We start from the raw sequence: 20,049 nt of genomic DNA on the forward strand, positions 1-20,049 counted from the left end.
GCGGGGGGGGCATTCCCCGCTGCTCACGTGGCGGCATCCCACCTCGCATGCTGTTCATCGGGCCCTTCTTCCGCGCCAGGGTGACTTTGAGCTTGCTCCCCTGGAAATCCTTCCCTGGGAGGAACAGAAGGGCAAGAGCATCGCTTCCTGCTGCAAACTTCCACTCCTGGCTGGACCCTGCGATCACCCACAGCCGCACCGAGTCGTTAATCGCAGGGAAAAATGTTCCCCAAGTGTCAAAGACAGCAGACGGGCAAAATTCCACCCGTGGGACTGAGATAAACTCTGGCTACAGGAGACAGAAGCCTGTGGAACTGAGGACAAGCACAACCCAAGGACGGCGCTTATCTGTTCCAGGTAAAACCAGGAAGTTCTTTGGCAAAAGCCTGACCACCCAGAGCTGGCCTTAGAGGACATCGATCCTCCACGCACCAAGAACAGAAATGCTGACTTCAGTCGGACAAGAATTGAGTTCTGAAATAGGGAACGAGGCGACTCCATCCCAAAACCCACCGCGCACACTCACCATCAAACCATTCGACAGCTGTTTTGGCGGTAGACGGGTCATCGTAAGATACCGTGGCGTCTCCTTTCGGTTTGCCGGTTTCTTTGTCGATGTAGAGGTTTATCATGGGCTGCCCCGTCCTCTTGTTCATCTAGCAGGACAGCAAAACATCACCTCAAGTCACCGCTCCCCAGAGCTGAGCGAGGATTTACTCTGCTCTGTTCTGCTTTCGACTCGAGACAACCCAGCTGCATTCTGGCGACTCCGCGGCAGCAGAACGGGCCCCTCCGCCTCACCACGGGTGGCACCGACTGCCCAGACAGCCCAGCAAACGAAGGAACTCGCCTGGAACAGCGCTGCCTGGCCCAACGGGCCTCTCCCATCTGCACCTGGCAGCGCAAGAACGGAGCTGCAGCCTTCCCGCCTCCTCCTCCTCCTCCGCTTTCCCCACCCCCCTGACCCCTCAACGCTGTCACGCATCCCACTGGTGCCAGATCCACAGAGGCACGCTTCCTCCATGGCCGTAAGCGCCGGCGCTTCCACAAGCCTAATGACGCTGCTGGGGGACAAACCCTGCAGAGGTTCTTTGGGAAAGCCTGAGCTACAGGTCAACGCCAAGCTGCGGTCGTCCCACCGCCCGACCGGCCAGAGCCCCGCCAGCTCCTGGAAACCAAGGGCTGAAGGGAGACGAGCAACGCGCCGGCGGGGCGGCGGTGGGCGATCCCTGCCCCTCGTGCCCCACCGGCTGGAGGCCGACCCCTGTTCCTTCTCACCTTGACAACACCGCACTGTTTGAAGAAGTCTGCCAGATCCTCCAGGGTCACATTATCATTGAGTCCCTGCACATAAACTGAACTGTTGTCCGAGTCCTCATCGGGGTCCATAGGTGGGCCTAGGAGACAATTCACCGAGTCACTGCGGGCAGAGGGAAGGCGGCCATGCCACACAACGGAGTACTTTTCATCGTGGCACCCCCTCAGCCAGCTGCAGCTTCGCTCTCAATGAGCGCATTTATGAAGTGACATGAAAACCCAGGCTCTGAGCGCGGCCGCTCTACACCACCTCCTCCACGCCGGCAGGGATGCAGGCAGGAAAAAAACCGCCGCCGATCCAGCCTGCCTCTCGCCGGGCTGCTTCTCCTGCCTGCACCCACACCACCCAGCGTGAGCAGAACCGCCTGGTGAAACCGCTTGGTTATAAGGGGAGACATCCGAGATGGAGACACGAGGAAGACCTTTGCGTCCTCCGGGCTCCCACACACGGACACCCATGCCTTCCCCCCGCCTTTCCGCAGCAACGTGCCGATCCTGGAAGGCTGACGCATAACTTCCAGACACGCCTGTGCAACAGGAAGGAAAGAGCTGCACGGCGACGGGCCAGGGGTGGCACGAGAGGAGGCTACTGGAGCAGCGCACACAAGCTCTGGGCTAAGGCTGCCTGAAAAGGGCTTTCTGCTGGAGCAGCTCCCCCAAAAGCCCCCCCAGTTCCCGCGGAGGAGAGTAAGCATCTCACAAACACGTGCGGTTTTCCACCAGTCCAGCTGTTCTGATGAACCGGGAATCAAGAAATAAACGAAATGGCTGGAAAGAGATTGCAAATGGCAGAGCATCCGCGTGCTCCCACAGAAGGGGATGTCGTGGGACCACGCTTCCCGTGGCCGCAGCCCTCGTCCGCAGCAGAAAACGGGCACAGAAGCCTCCATTTCACAAGCTCGGGAGAGAGTCCGAGCGGTTATCGGCAATTACCTAAATCAAGGTCCGGTCCTTCCTCCAGGTGTCCTGCCAGTCGGGAAAGAATCATAAGAAGCTGTGTTAGTGCAGGCCTTGCAGGCTGAAGAACCGACACACACAACACTATCTACTTACAACCACCGTTCAATGGCGCTGGTTAAACTCCAATTGACCTGCATTGCACAAACGTCAGCAATGCACCTTTACTTGGTGATCGGTTTGCTAGTTTTAGCAGCCTTTCAAACCATTAACCGCTATCACACTGTTTGGTTTTTTTTAATGCTTTACCAGGCCAATCAGTTTTACGTTCATTAATAAAAAGTTACTTTACAAAAAATTTATTAAATCCAAACCATTTATTTTCCCCAAATTACAGAAGTGGTTGCTCAATTCTTCCAAGTTACCCTGTTGTCCTGTAACCGCATACCCCTAGGCATTGCCGGCAGTACCCATTACAGTCTTGTTGCATATGTCATTTTAACCACTTAAACTAATAAAAATTACACTTTGTTCTAAAAACTGACTGCAATTTTTTTTTTTTTTTTTTTAACACTATCCATTGTAATGCTCAAAAACTTACCACCAGGCTTATTGAAGCCACCTCGCTCTCCAGCGCTGCTGGGGGGATAAACGAAGAAATGAAGGCCTTTCCCTTTACAAAGCCAGTACCGCTCTGAGCCTCTGCGGCTCACTGGGAAGAAGGGCACTGGCTAAACATCTCCAAACAATGCATCTGTCTCTCTCTCTCTCATCTCGGCACTATGCCTTTCTTCAGGGCAGCTCGCTCAAATTTCTTTTACATATACGCAACCTCGCTTGTCTGGTTTTAGACACCACTTTGCTGTCGGTACCCTTCCATTACTTGTACGGGTATTATCGGTGCAATACTTGGCAAAAAATGTTTTCGAGCGTTATAAATTGGGGTTTTGCTTCAGAGAAATCGTGGGGTTGTTCACTGGTCAACTCCCTCCCCTCGGTGTGTACATAAAGGTGCACCCTCAGCCTCTCGCAGCACGAGAGCGAAACGAGCCCGCGGGTCCCTGACATTAACAGTTCAAAAGGTAGGAGACAACCATACGCGAGACCTACAACACAGTTCAGAGGACATTTCCGCTAAAAACCGCGGTATAAAGCCATACATTCAGGTCGCTACTGAATTTAACAAGTCTCTGTGGAGGGAGAGCTTACAGAATACAGCGGGGGCTCGAAGGCCTGGGGTGCAGCTTTGTGGACACAGACCAGAACGGCGGATTTCGGCAGGCGCCAATGCAAACTGGGGGCCGCGGCTTTCGTCGAAAGCTTTGGCTGAAGCATTCAAGCTGAGAGCGCTTTCAAGCGCTGGTTAATTAGGAAAATGCCACCTGAGAAGGATTTTGATGTTTCTTGCTCTTTTTGGAGAGACAAGAAGCTGTTTGGAAGGAGAGGAGCAGAGGAGGGAGAGCACCGCCTATTTTCTAGCAAGTATTGCACCTCTAATACTGGAAAAAAAAAAAGTCGTCAATACACAGTTTCAAGCTGTTGCATGCAGCTTTGCCTCCTTTCGTTAAAGTACACACCATTTACGTAATGTCTCTCTTTTTAAACACATACGTTTACACTTTTTAACGTTACACAATTCTAAAGTAGTATAACCTCCTCTGGTTTTATTACCAAACAACAAGTACGCAGTTACCAAAGTTACAGAAGGATTCCATTTATACAATCAATACATTTGGTTAAAAATATTCTATGTATATTTTTCCTCTCCATATGGACACCGTGTCTAGTCCCACTTTTCATTATGCTGCCGGCTGAGTACTGAGTACGGGTACTTTTTAAGTACTGAAGTGTATACAAGGCTCTCACTTTGTAACCTGTAGCATATAAATGCGACAAAGCATGTTAAAAAGTTTCCATGTTTAACAGCCAATGAAAATATAAAATAATTGAGTCAATGAAAAAGGGCACGTTAATAACATCGAGCTCCTTACCTGCCGGAGACACTGAAATCCATCACCACAGCATGATAAGAAGGGCCGAGTTCCCCTACCTGCCCTTGGCGTTCATAGGAAGGCCGCCTTTTCTATGGACAGCAGAAACTCTACGCCCATAAAGCAGGGGACCCTTTGTAATGGTCTAGTCAGGTGGAAATCGCTACGCACGCAATTTAAGCTCGGATTAGGGTGGGAAATCAAAAGACAGGTGACATCTTTTGCGTGAGAAGCTCCGAAGGGGCTAGAAATTTTAAGATGTGATGATAGACATTTCAAGTGTCTACATCTACTTTAAACCATTAGAGATAAATACATCATGGGTGAAATCTTTATGCAGAACCACGGAACTCTGTTCCACTCGAGCCAATTCAAGCCAGATGTGTTCCAACACAGGCCAGTCTTTTTCTTCTCTTTCCAAACACCGGTAGTTGTATTTCTCCGATAAAGATTTCATGCCACTTCAATTCATTTCGACAGAGCTAGGCAGAGTGGGACCATCGATTGCCAAACTCCGGTTGCCACCAGGCTGTAAAACACCTTAAGAAGTTGCCTACAGAGGAGAAGCTGCCCGGCCAAGTACCAGGGCTAGCGCTGCGTACCCCACGCCACCTCTCCGGCGTGCACCAAGGGACACTCTGCATAGCTCTGAACGACGGTGTGCAGGGATGGAACACACACAAAGCTACATCTTCCTTCCCTTAGGAGCCTTTGGGATTAGTCCTCCTTCCTCGCCTCTCTCAAAACAGCCACCACAGACAGGCAGACACGCTGCTGGCCTGAAGGCACAGGTTTACCAAACCAGATTTTGCCATCAGTTAAAATGGCCAAACTGATTTAGACCACCTGAAAGCTCCAAGGGGGGAGCCATCCTGGGAGCCAAGCCAGCTCTCTCTACGTTCTCGGAGTCTTTCTCCACGCTCCAACCAAGCTCTAAGTGTTCAGGCCACTCAGAGTCATGGCTTCGCCAGCAGCAATCGGCCCCAGGCACACACTTACAGACGTAGCTCCACGTGCTACCGCTAAGGTGAGGAGGCTGACGGCGTAACACGGGGCTGACACGAGGCTCCTGCCTTGTACATACCTGAACTACCGAGGCGCAGGGAGTGATTCCCGGACCTGGCGGAAGGTTTGTGTGTGTTCGATCCAGAGTTACTGTTAAACCCCACAGAGGATTTCACCTCTGCGCGACCACGAAGGGAGCTGAAAGTTCCAGGTTTAGCGATACCCCTGATTCCAACCCGGGGGCCCAACCAGCTGCAGGACAGAAAAAAAAAATAGATCCTGCTCCTATTTCCCCTAGGATAATACTTCCACAGATTAGAAGCAACGCTGCTACAGCGATGTTCTCCATGGGTGTACAGTTGGGAATGTCAACCTTTCAGTCCCTTCTTTCTGATTGAAATCCTATGGGTAAACCAGAATTAGATAAAAGGAGAAAAGATTTGCTCTTACCCCATTCCACCGCGTCCTCCTCCCCGCCCACCTCTGCTCATGCCTCCACGATCATATCCCCCTCTTCCCCTGCCCCGGTTATCAGGGCCGCTCATATTCCGGTTCTCTCCTGGGCCTGAAAAGCCTCCGGATTCCTGTCCGTATACGTTCATGCTGCTAGGATGGTCCTGACGGAACGAGCCTGAGGAAGTTCATAACAAACACGTTAGGGAGCTGCGGACAAGAGTGGGTCGAAGCCGCCTGTGCCCCTTCTCAGCCCTTTGACCTGCCTTCTGCACCAGAACATAATCATGACGATCACTTGCTACAGCGCCTAGGGCAACAGCGTTCCTGTAAGGAGAGATGTGCCGCTTTCCGTTTGCAGAATCAAGTTTTACGTTAGGTCCTACCAGTTCGACCTCTGCAGAACTGCCGCCCGGCCAAACACAACTGTTTGCACCAAGTCTGGCCCACTCCAGCCACAACAGTATTTCATGCTTCTATGTTTTTGGTCGCGCCAAGGGCAGTATCGCCATTTGCCACCGCACCAGGCAAGCCGTTTGTCAGCGAGAACGGGCAAAACTCAGCTACAGCGAGCTCTCCCTTCAACACAGCTGCAAGCTTTAGACCCAAAGTAACGCCAAGTCTCCTTCCGAGACAGCCCACCCCACAAGAGCGAGGGAGACCGACCCTTTCCTCCACAACCACGCAGCTCTGCTAAGCGCACTCACTCTGTTGGCCGTAACTGCTGCTCTGCTGGCTGTACTGGCTCGGGGCCTGGCTGTAGGATCCCGTCGGGGGGGGGTGGCTGCTGCCCTTAGCTGCTTTGCTGGCCATAGCTAGTCTGTTGTCCATAGGTGCTCTGCTGCCCGTAGGTGCTCTGCTGGGAGTAAGTGCTCTGATCGTAACTGCTTGGTTGCGTGGAGGAATAGCTGGAAGACAAAAGCATTGAAAAGATGGAAAGATGAGCCAATTCACCAGCAATGTGCATTAGGCTGCAGAAGCGGCTCACGCTAGAAGGTAATGCAATTAAAAACCATATGTACTCTTGTAAACCATTTAAAAAGGTGAAGTCATCGTATGGGGGCTAGTCTGGTGGCAGGAGACAAAACAAACCTGGTAGACTGCTAAAGGAAAAATCCATGCGACCGTTCACAATTTATCCATACCTCTAGGAAGAGGCAGAAGTGCCAGGGCAAAAATCAATGGCAATGCAAGTAACAGTCTCCCTTTCTGCCTTGGCACTGAAATATTTTCAGCTGATGGGTACTAAAGCAGTCACCCCCTCACACATCTCAGGCTTTAAGAATTTCAAAATATACACTTTAGAAGTCAGTATCAGCATATTAAAGACACCTGAAGGGAAGAGGTGAGCCCCTTGTCAAAGCCATGTGTGAGGAGGCAGCAAAAGGTGACTATAGCACACTCTGTGTCTAGGAAATTTCTTAAAATCGTGTCGTCGTTACACCTTGCTACTGCAGGTGTGTACGCAGAAACACGCACTCAGTCACAGCCTCGTCTTCCCTACCACAAGAAGTACCCCAACAAGAACCATATCCGTTCATTTAAAATCGCTGAAGAAAAACTCTTGTGCCCAAGCTAACCTGAAAGTTCCCAGGCCAGCTGCGTGAGGCTTCGCCTGCTGGGAGAGTTACCTGGTAGGAGGATAGGAGGGAGGCGCAGTGACCGGCTGCATGGGGTAGCTGGCAGGCACCTGAGGATAGCTGTAGTTGCTCTGTCCGTACCCTAGGCTGGGCTGGCTGTAGCCCGTCGTACTTGACTGGGGCTGGCTGGTCTCTGCTGGTTTGCTGCCATCCTGGGGTCTAAGGAGCAATATTGAACAGGGAGGAAACATTGGTGCAAACCCCCACCTCCGGGAGCAGCTCAGATTCCGCCCCCCCCGCCCTGAGACAGACCGGCACTACCTATTTCTTTGGGCAGCGTTACAAGCTGGCACTGCATCGGTCTCAGTCACTCTGGCGGCAGTTAATGTATGTTCATTAAAGGCGAAACGTTTTAGCACCTGCTGACTGGGTATTTGCACACTCCCCTGCCTTCAGGAAAGGCCCGGGCAGCGTCCGGAACAGAGAGCAGAGAGCGCTACAGCTGCTCTTCCCCAGCTGCGTTATGAAACCAAAGGCGAGGGATTTAGACTTTGGTTCTAGAACTGAGTCGAGGATGTGAAAAGGCCAGGAAAGCGCTCAGCAGCACTGCCCCTCCGCTCGAGCTGGTTCTGCACAACACTTGGAAATGATGACCTCAAAAGCAGCCAGAACTGTTGCCACTTAAATGCACCATTGTTTGGTTTAGAATCCAGAGCAAGCAGATATCGCCCCATATACGTTATCTGATGAAAGGGAAAAGATGGTGGGAGTAGGACTAGATGACCTTTAAAGGTCCCTTCCGACCCAAGCTATTCTATGATTCTACGTTCAGCGTTAACTCGCAAGGCCTGAAAAAGAAGAAAACCTTTTGTATACAATTTGCACGACCCCTTCTTTTATATTTGTCTCGTACTGTATATAATCTCTAAGTGTTTATCGGAGCGGAGCAAAAGGGGTTAAGCTACTTTTGTTCTACAAGCTGGGAAAAAATTATTTTAGATGTCAGGATTCACCCTTAAAGTGTAATCTGGCAGACACAGAGTGAGCTGTGCCAAGCTCCGCCCTTCCTTACTGGAGTGGTTGCTACAAACATCAGGTAAACGAATAAAGTGGCTTTTACTCACTACCGAACAAGTTTCCATTATACATTCTACATCTTTCATATCCTGAGCAAACAATTAAACTAAACATGAGCCCAGACACAAGAGATCTAAAAAGGAAATTGTCTACAGCATGTGCACCCACTCAAGAAGTCACAGTACGTAACGGTATCCTGCCTGACCCCGTGACTCAAGATCAGACCAGACTGGTCCATTTTCTGTTCTACATCGTGAGTCAAGAGCCCAATTTTGCTGCTTGGTTGCTTTCCTCATCTCCCAGTAACAGCGCTGACTCACCCTGCCGGGGCAGAACCTACCTACGCAGCTTCCCCCAGCCCTGAAACGCGACGGGATCGGATGCGGCAAGAGCAAAGCTCAAGCACAAGAGGCAGAGAAAAGGTGTAAGCAAAACCAGCGGATCCCAGTTCAGCTGGTGGTGTGCTGGGGCCCTCCCCAACAGCAGAGCAAACACCGCCTCGGGGGGAAAAAGAGGAACCAGACGTTACCTTGCGGGAGCGGATGCTGCCGGCTGCTGCCCGTAGGCTGGGTAGGCGGGCGGGGTGCCATAAGCGGACGGAGCTGCGTAGGAAGCCTGGGTGGTGGTAACCGTAGCGGTGCTGGTATCGTAAGCGGCTGTGCCGTACCCCTGGACGGGCTGACTGTACGCTGGGGGGGCAGTCGGGGTGGTGTAACCTAGAACAGACGACAGCCTCATCAGATTAGTTTGGCGACCTTCGCTCCTAATGTTTCTAACTATGGCACTGTTGTTGGCGGTTTATCAGACCTCGGGTACAGCACCGATTTTACCATGGCAAAAATATCACAGATAACCTGAAAATGATGAACTAACCCACGCCGCCCCTTCGCCTTCCTTGGAGAAACCCCCTGCCCTGGGAATCCACAGCCCAGAGCCCCAGCTCTACCCTCACCATCCAAAAACCACTCTCCGAGGAGCTTTCTGGAAGTCACCCTTCAATCGGCGTCCAAAGACTGTTTGTTTACAGCTACCGAAGCTCACGGCTAATGTAATAAAGAGCACGCCGGGCAAGCCGAGGCACGCAGCGTCTTCTGAACACAGGAATACTAACAAAGCTCCTGTTAGCTCTAAAGTAAAATAAATGCAATCTATTTAAGAAGTACGGTCCCATCCTTTCAGCTTTTTTGAAAAATAAAACCATAAAATGGCACAAGGCTGACTTGAGAAGTCTTTTTGAGGCATTTATGAAGTCTTTTCTTAAACCAGTAAATCTGGAAACAAAAGAAAAGCACTTTACATTTGCTTTAACTTAACAGAAAGGTCAAAAAAGACATATGGTAGCTCCTGGTGTTTTGTGTACCTTCACTTTTCTTAGAATTTCAACTTTGGTTTAGGTAAAAAGCTTAAGGCTCCTACATTTATTTCCGAACAATTTTACAAGAACATCCAAGATCCCAAAACAGCTCCATTTCAATGAGTCTTTCCAGCGGCCGCCGCTGGATAATTTAGCCAACTGTTTGGCTTGTCACAAAGGTGAACTGTAAACCCGGTATTAACATGGTGGTTTTTTACAGTTAAGAACCTTGCCAGCAGGTTTTCAAGTTATGAAACAGAGACTTACATGAAAAAATATCAATTAAAAATCTTGTTAGCAAAAGCTGACTTACTAACATTACAAAAGATCAATTGCCAAAGAGCAGCCAACTGGTCTCAGTCTTACTGATGTGATCCTAATTGCACCAATTAAAAGAACAGCTTCTCTTCTTATTTTTAATAAACATAGGACACTTGTGACATACTCTTTCTTCTAATCGTACAGCATTTTATGCAAATTGTGCTGTAGCTTTTTATTTCAAGTCCCTAATTTGCAAAACAAATGTACTTCCAGCAGAATATAGCGTGCCCTCACGAACTGCCGCGGTACTTCCACATCCCGCTGTCGCTGCTACAAAACCAGAACCCTTCCCAATGGCTCTCTGAATCAGCGAGTAAAGAGGAAGAGAAGTGAGAGGAGGAAGTTTGCACAGCACGTTAGTTAAAAAAACACAAAACAATCTCCAGCTTTCTCTCCCCAGGGCCACTCTTGAGTTTTCTGGCTTGCCTCAGGATCCCAATGAAGGGGACACAAGCCCATCTGCTTTTGTCACCCACAACAGCTAGCCTAAAAGCCCCTGCCTGCTCCCACAAGCCTCATTCCTCCTGCCCTGGGTCCCCCCCCGCTCGTCACGCTACCACCCTCCTGCTGAACCCCACGGGCTGGCTTCCACACCGCAGGGCTGCCAACCTGGAAACGACACAGCGAGAGAATAAGCTGGTCTCCCACCAGGAAATAACTTGTACGAATCGCTAACAAATCAGTTTTCATGGCCGTTATTCCTTCTTGCCGAGAGGTTCTCTGAAAAGCAAAGTTCCTGTTCTGAGCGTTGCTGACATGGGCGGATGGAATGATGCTGAACAGGATAAAATGAGCATGATTTTTAGAGCCGTGGACAAATTTAAACAGTCCAAACACTTAAATGTGAGTCACCACAGCACTTCCACAGAGAGCACCGACACCAGAAGTTAAATGAATCCTTACTTTAACTGGCCGAAGCCTGACCACAGACTAAAAAAAGCCTGCTGTTTGCATAAGTACAGCCTGCAGTAAGCTCTGCCGAAGCCGCAGCCTTGCCCTGGGCTGTTCTCGTCCGACCCAGAGCCACCGGGTGGGCCTCCCGCATCTGGGCCCCCTTTCTCGGGACTGTTACCGGCAGCACTAACCTCTCCAGTCAAGCAAGCCAGCAGGTTTGCTAACACCTGGCTCTGCACAGTCAATAGAATAAAAGGGAGGAAAAAAAAATCACCCTGAACGTTAATGCTTCAGCTCTAGATGGAGCATTCCCCTTGTGCAAGTGTTCTCAGCAGGCAGGGGTTCTACCAAAGAAAGAAAAGGACGTATAACACCCCACCGGTCTAATTTTCCATTTCAACAACTTAGTTTATGTGCTCTGAAAATGCTCAAGAGCTGTAGTTTTTGAGGGGGGCATTCAGATCGCCTCACTGCTCTCTCCTCCCCGCACCAGTCAGTAAGATAAACAGCAACTCTGCAGGACAGACACTCTAAGAAAAAGGTAGCAGAAGAACTTTGATAACCTGCTTAAGATGTCCAGTTACATGGCTCAGTTTCCTCTCAAAGTATACAAGCCTGCAAGCAAAACCCTTACTGAAGTCTAGGAATTCTTCAGGCAGAGGGGAAGCTTGCAGGATTTTGTCCTCAGAGAACATAAACGGAAAATATTGGACTCAGAGAGATTTATTCTGAAATAAGCAGGCTTTGCATCAGCTAGCAGCAGTTTTTGAAGGCTCCTCTCTGATGCAAGCAGTATTAAACGCTCCTGACGGGGTCTGCGCACCCAAAGAGAGCAGACTCCTGTTTGGCATGCGTATCTTCTACCAGGGAGGGTCTGGAGAACAAGACGTGGAGGATACCCTCTCTCTGCTCTGCGTAACAGATTATTGTGGTAGCCAAGACAGCTATGGGTGTGCTCATTTCAAATTCTAAATACGCCAGAAACTTTAAGCATACATAACCCTAAATGTTACAGGTAAAAAGAGAAGTGGGGGCGAGCTGTCTTTAGAGAGTAATTCCCACTTAGCTACTTCAAGGAGATTCATACTTGAACATTTGAAACGACGTCTTTGCCCCCGAACAACATTGTTAGAAAGCCAATAACCCTAACAGATGTAGCTCTTTATTTACTCTTGTAATTCATGCTTATACACCGCAGTGATTAAAGAGCAAACCATGACCCCAGATCTAACGGTGCTGATTAATCCCCTAATCCAGTTGGTGTCCCGGGAGCTGCCGAGGAGCCCGCAGGCTCCCGAACCCCTCTTCTCCGTAACAAAGCGTCAGGGGGACTCCACGACACCTTTTCCTGCACCCCAGGGAGGGAAGAAGCGCGGCCTGGGCAGTAGCTCTCACCTCGGGCGGCCCAGGAGTCAGCGCCAGGCTGGATGGCAGAGTGCTTGGCACGGAAAGGTCCCCGGGCAGGCTAAACCAGCCCTCATCCAAGGCTCTGGGGTGAGGCAGAGGAACCGTCTCCGCCGCTCCTGCAGAGCCCCGAGAGGGTGTATCTGCACAGGATTTGAATTTCCCTGACCACAACGGCATCTTACCCCAAGAATAGGCTGTTAAGACAAAAAAAGACACTTTGCTTTCAAGTAATTGCAGACATCCCTCCGCTACAAAAAGGCAATGCCTAGGAAAAATAAATTGAGATTCAACCGTAAGAACTGCATGTCTCTTAGGGCATAAAGATGTACGCCCCAGGCAACACCCCAGGCTTTGTATAGTATGAAAGGCAGAGACGGAGAAAGGGAGACAGGCTTTAAGCGCTATCAGGCTCATTGGCACCGCTCTGGCTCCTCAAGGAGAGGCAGGTGTAGGAAGAATAAATACAACCTGGCACTCTGCCTGGAGAGCAACATCAACCGTTCCGCCACAGACCAATGCGATGCCGACTGAGGCAAATCGTACTTGAAGGTCTGATATGATGTTTAGCCTGACCACTTCCTGAGGTTTTGGGGGTTTTTTTGATGAAGAGAAGATTAAGCTTTTTACCTAAAAAAAAAAAGAAGTTGTGCAGGAAAGATGCCTAATACTGTTATTCCTCCAGCAAATATACTCTTAAGGGACAAGCAAAAACGTAAACAGCACAGCTTCCTGTGACCCCTGCAGGACTGGAGTCCGTAGTAAGGGTTAAGGGACTCAATACATTTCTAAGAAAGGAATTTTAGAAGTCCATAAACCCTTCTTGCCGCCAATTTATGTCCATATACTTTTACATGAAAGGAAAAAAACCTGTAGATAACCGGCAGTGACACTGGCTAAAGGGTACTGGCTCTCATTCTGCAGGACACACGCTAACTGCCAGGCAGAAATTTTCCTCATCCGTGTAAAGATGTTTAATATTTTAAGTGTCGTAGAGCTGGACAGACCACAGGTTAACATTTTCTCTCCACCTCTTCCTTGCGAAGCATTTCTCAATGGCTTCTGTGGCCAGATACTCCTGGTACTCCCTTGCTTTGGGAAGTATTCAAGAAAGCTCCCGCTCTAATAGACATTTACAATGTCTCTCACAGCAAAGGATGAATCTGCAGAAATCAACACCCAAGGCATTACTTGGAGGAACATTTGCTTTCTTTGTCAAAGTCTCCTGAATATTCAGTCCAAATATACCAGAATCGAACGATGTCTCAATAGTTTCTTTCGGACATTAAGACACTCACATATACAAAACTGCAGTTCAAAGAGCACACGCTGGAATAGTTTACAGCGCATTAATGAACACGTGATGTATGCATCTGCACTGGAAATCCAAAGACAACACGGAACATGCAACGGTGGTGGTCAGGACGTCTGGACGTGTCTAACCATGCTGTTTACCCTTTAGGAAACGGGAGGACAATGGGGTTAGATTCACCCAAAACACCTCGGCGTGGCTGTCGTTAGGGCTCAGGAAGTTTTATCCATAAAGTATGCCACTTGGAGACTTTACAGAGATGTGGAGAGGGCAAACAGCATCGCGGCCTAGCAAGTTCTTACTGTCGTTGTGTGTGCCCGCTCTCAGGCTGCACGTTTTTAGCGCTAAAACTAAGTGACATCTAAAGGGTTAACACCACAAGTTTAGACAGGATGAGACAGCATTTTCCATGCAAGAGTGAGCAGGATAGTCAAACCTGTACTGGTCCCTTCTACTGTGGGAAGCACAAGACAAAAAGTAGAGGGTACACTATCAGAACAGGCATACATCACTTCCACTGATTTGATTTTCAGGCAACCGAAGTGCTGAGGACACCAGTTATCGAGAGCAGCCAAAGTACCGGCTCCCAGGGAGCGCTGCCGCGCAGCTCGCCTTTGTTTTGCTCTAAGCAAGTACGCTCTGCAGCCGTGCTTAGTTCCACAGCACGAACCAGCACCCAAAACGTCCCCTGCAAAATTAAACAGGCACGTTTATTTACTCCTCCTCAGCCCGCCCGCATCTTCGCATCATTTTAAACTGCCCTCTTCGCTCTTGAGGAAGGAAGCGCTTTCCACATCAGAGCTGCCCAGAGTAATTCAGTGTGGTTTGGTCTGGAGTTCCCCAATGCAGACTTGAGCTCAACTCTCTGCCCAGGATAAGCCAAGCCTTGCAGGCACGGGGGCTCTTACCGGTAGGAGGCTGCCCATAGGACGTTGCATACGCAGTCTGCCCGTACGTCGCAGTCGTCTGGGGCTGTGTGTAGCTGACGTCGGTGGGCTGTCCGTAGGTTCCATAACTCTGTTGCCCGTACGTCTGCTCCAAAGACGATACAAGTTTAATTCATGAACAGAAGTGACTGACAGGCGTTGCAGAGATACACAGAGACTGTTTCGGTGATGTACACAGACTGGGGGATCTGTGTTACCTGATGTACTGAAAGCAACCAGAGTCAAGCCAAGGTTACTGTGAAAGTTTGGGCGCTACTGCAAATTTCTGCTCAGATCTGTAATGAAGTTACAAACGCAGTTTTTCAATGCCAGGACCGGAGGGGCAGACTCTTACATTTTCACAACACACCTCTGCTCTACATAAAGCAAAACATGAAAGCATTCAGCTCCTCATACTTGCCTGGGCACCCATCAACGCTCACAGGTACCTCCTGAGGGCTAACCTGAAACACGGGGAGTGGGACTATTCAGAGGGCAGAACTCCACGAAGTAAAACAAGTCTGTTAAAACCACATAAAGCTGCTTTAGCGTTCGCTAGAAGAAATCTATTTAAGGTTTCAGTGAAGTTATTCTGAATATTCTTCAAGTCCAACGGCCAATAGCTGGAAAAATGGGAGTTTAAGTAGGCATTCAAGGACGGGATCAGCAGGAGCACCCAAGGGCTTGCCATCACCAAGCTGTCCTGGTTACGGCTACTCCCGTCCCAGTGCCTCTGCATTCAGCGAGAGACCAGCTCTCAGCTCTCACCTTCCCTGGGGCTCACTGTCAAGCCCAGACTATCACTAAAGGACCGCTCCTGCCCGTTGTCTGGTTCAGTCCTGAAGACGGTGCCGCAAAGCAACTCCTCAGCCGTGGCGATTCGATCAGCAGCGCAGCGTGGCCGGATTAGCGCAGAGCTGCTGGCGCTGCAGTTTTACCAGCTAAAGAGCTACCGCAGCCCCCCACCACGGACCAGCTGGCTCAAACTTCAGGCACCAGCCAACTTTTAACAGCTTTGTGCAGCCAGCAGTCTGGTGTAGGATAAAACTCTAGTTACAGCTCAAGAAGTGACAGGAAGACAGCCTTAATGTCCCGATTCTCATCGGGATTTACTGACTCCTGTGGGAGCCTGAAACTTAAACACCTTTCGGGATCTAAGCCTGTGTTATTTGTCAGCCAGCCTCTCCAAACTCAAGCCACAGATCTTAACCAAGAGTAGAAAAGCCTTGACCAGACTGAATATGTCACTGTCTGTGGAAACTCAGTACACCAAGAGGCAGGAAACACCGCAAACCTCCCATGGCTATTTGGCTACAGCTTCAAAAACCTCTCTGCAGAGGCGGGGGAAAACTAACCTACACCACTTTTGGAGGACAAAAGTTTACCTTTGAAAACATACTTGGAGTTTAGTTGGTTAGTTGTTTTAGTCTCACACTAGTGCATGTTGCTGAGGTCTTCTGTTCTTATGCCTGCTAGTCTGGTTACACTTGTCCTTGTAACCTACAACTGGTAGCAGTTCTTGCAATTGTTCTGCCTCAAAATACTTCTTAAAAATAAAAGTTACCGCCACCTTCACATAAGCTGACCCAAATGCCCAGACTGAACTTGTGCTCCTCCTGTAAGACTGATACTTTTGACAAAGAGCCTTCTTACCCTGCCGCAGGAACAAGCGAGCGCAGTATTCCCGCAGCCTCGCCTGCCTTGGGCTGGCTAGCGCAGGCGGCAGCAGGCAGCGTGGCACAGGCAGCCCGAGCAGGCATGGGAAGGTGGCTCCTGCTCAGCCCCGCAGCACCAAAGCCACGCTGTTGCCGCAACCAGAATTAAGCGATTAACGTTCCAACAAGACAATGTGGTGGTTTTTATCTCCGTAATACACACATACTCTTGGGCGGCAGGATTGTCCCTTCAAAAATCTCACTGGAGAGGCGGGGGGAAAATTAACCTAAGCCACTTTTTGAGGACAAAAGTTTACCTTTGAAAACATACTTGGAGTGTGTATACAAATGCGTTTTTAGTAACTTGGATTCTAAGGAGTAAAAATAAGCATGGTTTAATTCATCTCTTAAAGAACACCATCATTTTGCAGTGTAGCCAACTGAGAGTGTTAACAGTTTTAGCAACAATATCTCCATGAAAAAAATCTATTCCTTCCTCCTCCTTTGTCCACCTGCTGCAATCTCACAAATGGCAATTTCTCCCCCCCTTTTTTTTTTTGTTTTTTTCTCTCCTACACCGCCGAACAAAACACCCATCAACATGGCGGTGTCAAACACACACCAAGAATTAAGTTTTTAGAATCCTCTTGACAACCACCACCTCAGGCTCAGATATATTAACAAACGAGGGGACTGCTGAGGCCTCTTGACGTTTGGGTTGGTTTTACTTTAAGAAAGCAGTTTGTGCTTTGTGGGAATCTACAAGACAACTTTTAATGACAGATTTTGATGTTGCTGCTCAACGTTCTTCTAGGCTGGCAGAGCCCTGTGTAGTTTACTGGAAGATATATGATTCACCAGCAGTTATAAAACCGTCCCGTGTTTTACCTGGGTGGTCTGTGCATATCCTTGAGCTGGCTGAGGTGCATATGCGCTGTAGCTGTAAAATGAATTTAAAGACATTTATAAGGCAACCCCGTATTTCTGACTTGCACAAAACATGTATCGCAAGACAACTTTCACATATCCAAATGATTTCTGCTGAAATACTATGGCAATATAAAATCTAAAAGCTAAAGGAAAACCATAGGATTTACAAACACACCTGAGTTAAGATTAAACCACAATTATTATATGCTTATATTACATCTTTTTAAAACACAGAGGATAAGACCATAATGCTACTTACCCCTGCTGAGCTGCAGCTTGGCTATAGGTACTATAATCTACAAGAAAAGAAAAAGAAGAGGGGAAAAAAAGGTTGACAAAGGCTTAACGAAATTAACAGCGTAAGAGCACAGCAGCTGGAATTTCCTCCTGCAGCTTGAAAGAACTGCTATAAACCGCTGGAAATCCAGTTTCAAAAGAGTGTAAGGTAAATGCACTTTTTCAGTCTTTCTGAAGGAAACAAAACCTCTCTTCCCTTCATTGTTACTGCTGTTTGCAGCAGCAACTTTGATCTCAAATGACCCCACTTTAATTTAACTGCCACCTTGGATGACACCCAAGGGGGCTGGCAGGAGGGTGTTTTGTTTTGGAACAAAAGAAACACTGGGGCTGACACTTACAACCCCCCCTCTGGTTTCAAAGGGCCAGGTTGCAAGCTTTTGGGTCTGCAGAAACCACCACACTCCACTCTTCCTATTTAACTTTCAAGGACACAAACAAATGGCTGGAAAGTTCTAACACTTGTCCCCTAGCAGGGTTAGAGACAGGCAGCTGGCAGTAATTCCTTCCTCAAAGCCCTGATCCACGCCAATACCTTGATTTAGAGGAGAGCTGAAATCCTGAAAATCCAAGCAGAAAAATCTATGCTGAACTGGTTTGTCGGCGGGAATGGAAAATACATCCACACAGCAATTACAAGGCTATATTTGACATGATTACAGCTCCTAAATGTACGCTTTCCCTCAAAGTCACCAAACGACTCCAGTTCCCATTCAAACATCTAGGACGAACGATGAATTCATCGCTCCGACCAGACCTTGCCAGCCAGATTTCAGCTCTCTCAGAAGCAGAAAAGTCCCGAGGACGGAGATCAAGAATGAGTCCAGACCTTGCTCGCATTTGCCGCTCGGACCACGGCATCTGACTGAGCCAGAGGCAGAAGCTGGATGTTGCTAGAGCTTCTCTCAGGAAGAGGTTTCGATGTTTCTATTGCGATCGCATCTCGGCGTACGCTGATCTCCGTTAGAAAACGGAAGATGATGAATTTGAGGAACCCAGCTGATGACTTCCCACAGCCTCCAGTTATCCCTAGGTTGTAATGAGCACTATAATGCCTTTATCCCGCTGTTCGCAACTGAAGGTGATGGAGCACCAGGAATTATTTTGAAAATACTGTTTTCATACACCATAATCTCCTGTTTCTTGAGGCCGCAGATTCATCCCTAATCAAGTTTTCCTCTCCTTCTCCTAACCCGTCTACGTGAGCTTACAGCTCTTCCTCCTTTCCGCTTCCCTCGGCCGACGCTGGAGCTCAGACCCTGGGGTGCGTGTTGATGGACAAGGAAGGGAAGTGCCAAGACTCTGGTAGTAATTTTTGACAGATGTTAATTACTTCGACCTTGCACCAGACCGCAGGAATCGGTACAAGGACATAAGGAGGATGCCCAAAATACCATGCACAACAAAAAGACGCGGAACTGCTACCCAAAGGCTTCCACACTCCTGAGACGCACCGCACAAGTTGTTAAACTACTTTGGCGCTATTCCCGCGTTCCTTACAGGTTGTCATGTTTAATATTGAAAAATCTAGCTTGTTAAATTCAGGGTCGCTGCTCTTTTTTTTTTTTCAGTCTACACGTAGCTCTAAGCTCTGCTAAATCCTGAGTGTTAAAAACCATTAGCGCCCATTCCCCCTCATCCATCTTCCCTCTCCCACCACCTCCTCGTACCAGCACCCCTCCATCCTCCCCCAAACCTCACCATACACCCTCTTCCACCCCTGCCTCCTCTTTTCCAAGCCTGTTCACCCTCCAGCCACCTAAACCTCCATACTCCTCATTTAATTCTCATTTTCTGCACCCCATTGGGTGACCACAGTCCCCCAGGCTGTGAAAAAATGGCCAGGCTGCTAAGCACGGACCTCCTCAAACTTCATCCCTCATTGGTAGACCCTCAACAACCTACCACCCTCCCAAAAAGCTGCTGGGGCCTTGAGCTACGCACAGGGTCTTCAATTAAACACCCAGGACACATCCCTTCTTACAGCCTTCCCCCGGTCCTACCTAGACATGACATTTTCCCCTTTGTGGGATTTAAATCCAGGTGCTGAATTTGCAATTTGCCTCTGGTAATCCCTCTCTTCTAACATGCTCAAATTTAGATTAATGCAAAACATTAACAAAATATTATGGTTCATTTAGTTAAAACCATCTCTAAGCCTTTATTTCCAGTGGGAAATTAATCTTCATCCTTCTATTTCACGAGGCTCAAGAGCACAATAGCACAGCCGAAAATAGCAGCTCCCATGGAAGAACCTTTCCATGCATTAAGGGGGAAGGCAGCTGTATTTTTAAACCCCATTTTGACAATTCCATTGGCACATGTTTCTTTAGTAACTTTTTTTTTTTAAACTCTCCAAGGTGGTATTAGTCATATTCCCTCACATTCCGTGGCTTGTGACATTTCCCTTTACGGAGGGGTCTGACCTTCGGCTGCTGGGCTTTAAGATCACCTGAAATGTGATGTTGCCACGGTCGGTAAGTCTCCGTTTTGACCTATTCGCACCCAGTCGGAGCCCTCGTGTCAAAGCACATTCCCTCCAATGCCGCTCCACTGGTTTCGTTCAGAGAAATCACACCGGGAACCGTCCCAACAGCCACCAAAGGGCCGAAGGCACGGGAGAAGCCTTCAGGAAG

General features: G+C 48.9%; 1 protein-coding gene across 1 annotated transcript; it reads right to left on the reverse strand.

The window, feature by feature from the left end:
• Positions 1-7: 7 nt before the first annotated feature.
• Positions 8-17,412, reverse strand: EWSR1 (EWS RNA-binding protein 1; the record flags this gene model as incomplete). Its single annotated transcript, XM_009697560.1, is given in 14 exon segments — positions 8-114; positions 527-656; positions 1,279-1,397; positions 2,251-2,283; positions 2,816-2,850; positions 5,661-5,841; positions 6,371-6,444; positions 6,446-6,571; positions 7,295-7,462; positions 8,850-9,036; positions 14,042-14,059; positions 14,514-14,637; positions 17,075-17,126; positions 17,376-17,412. Coding segments are annotated over 14 exon segments (1,391 nt in total), but the record flags the coding sequence as incomplete, so codon positions are not given.
• Positions 17,413-20,049: the final 2,637 nt, after the last annotated feature.

This window comes from Cariama cristata, unplaced genomic scaffold, assembly GCF_000690535.1.
Source record: "Cariama cristata isolate BGI_N322 unplaced genomic scaffold, ASM69053v1 scaffold34423, whole genome shotgun sequence".
Classification (NCBI taxonomy): Eukaryota; Metazoa; Chordata; class Aves; order Cariamiformes; family Cariamidae; genus Cariama; species Cariama cristata.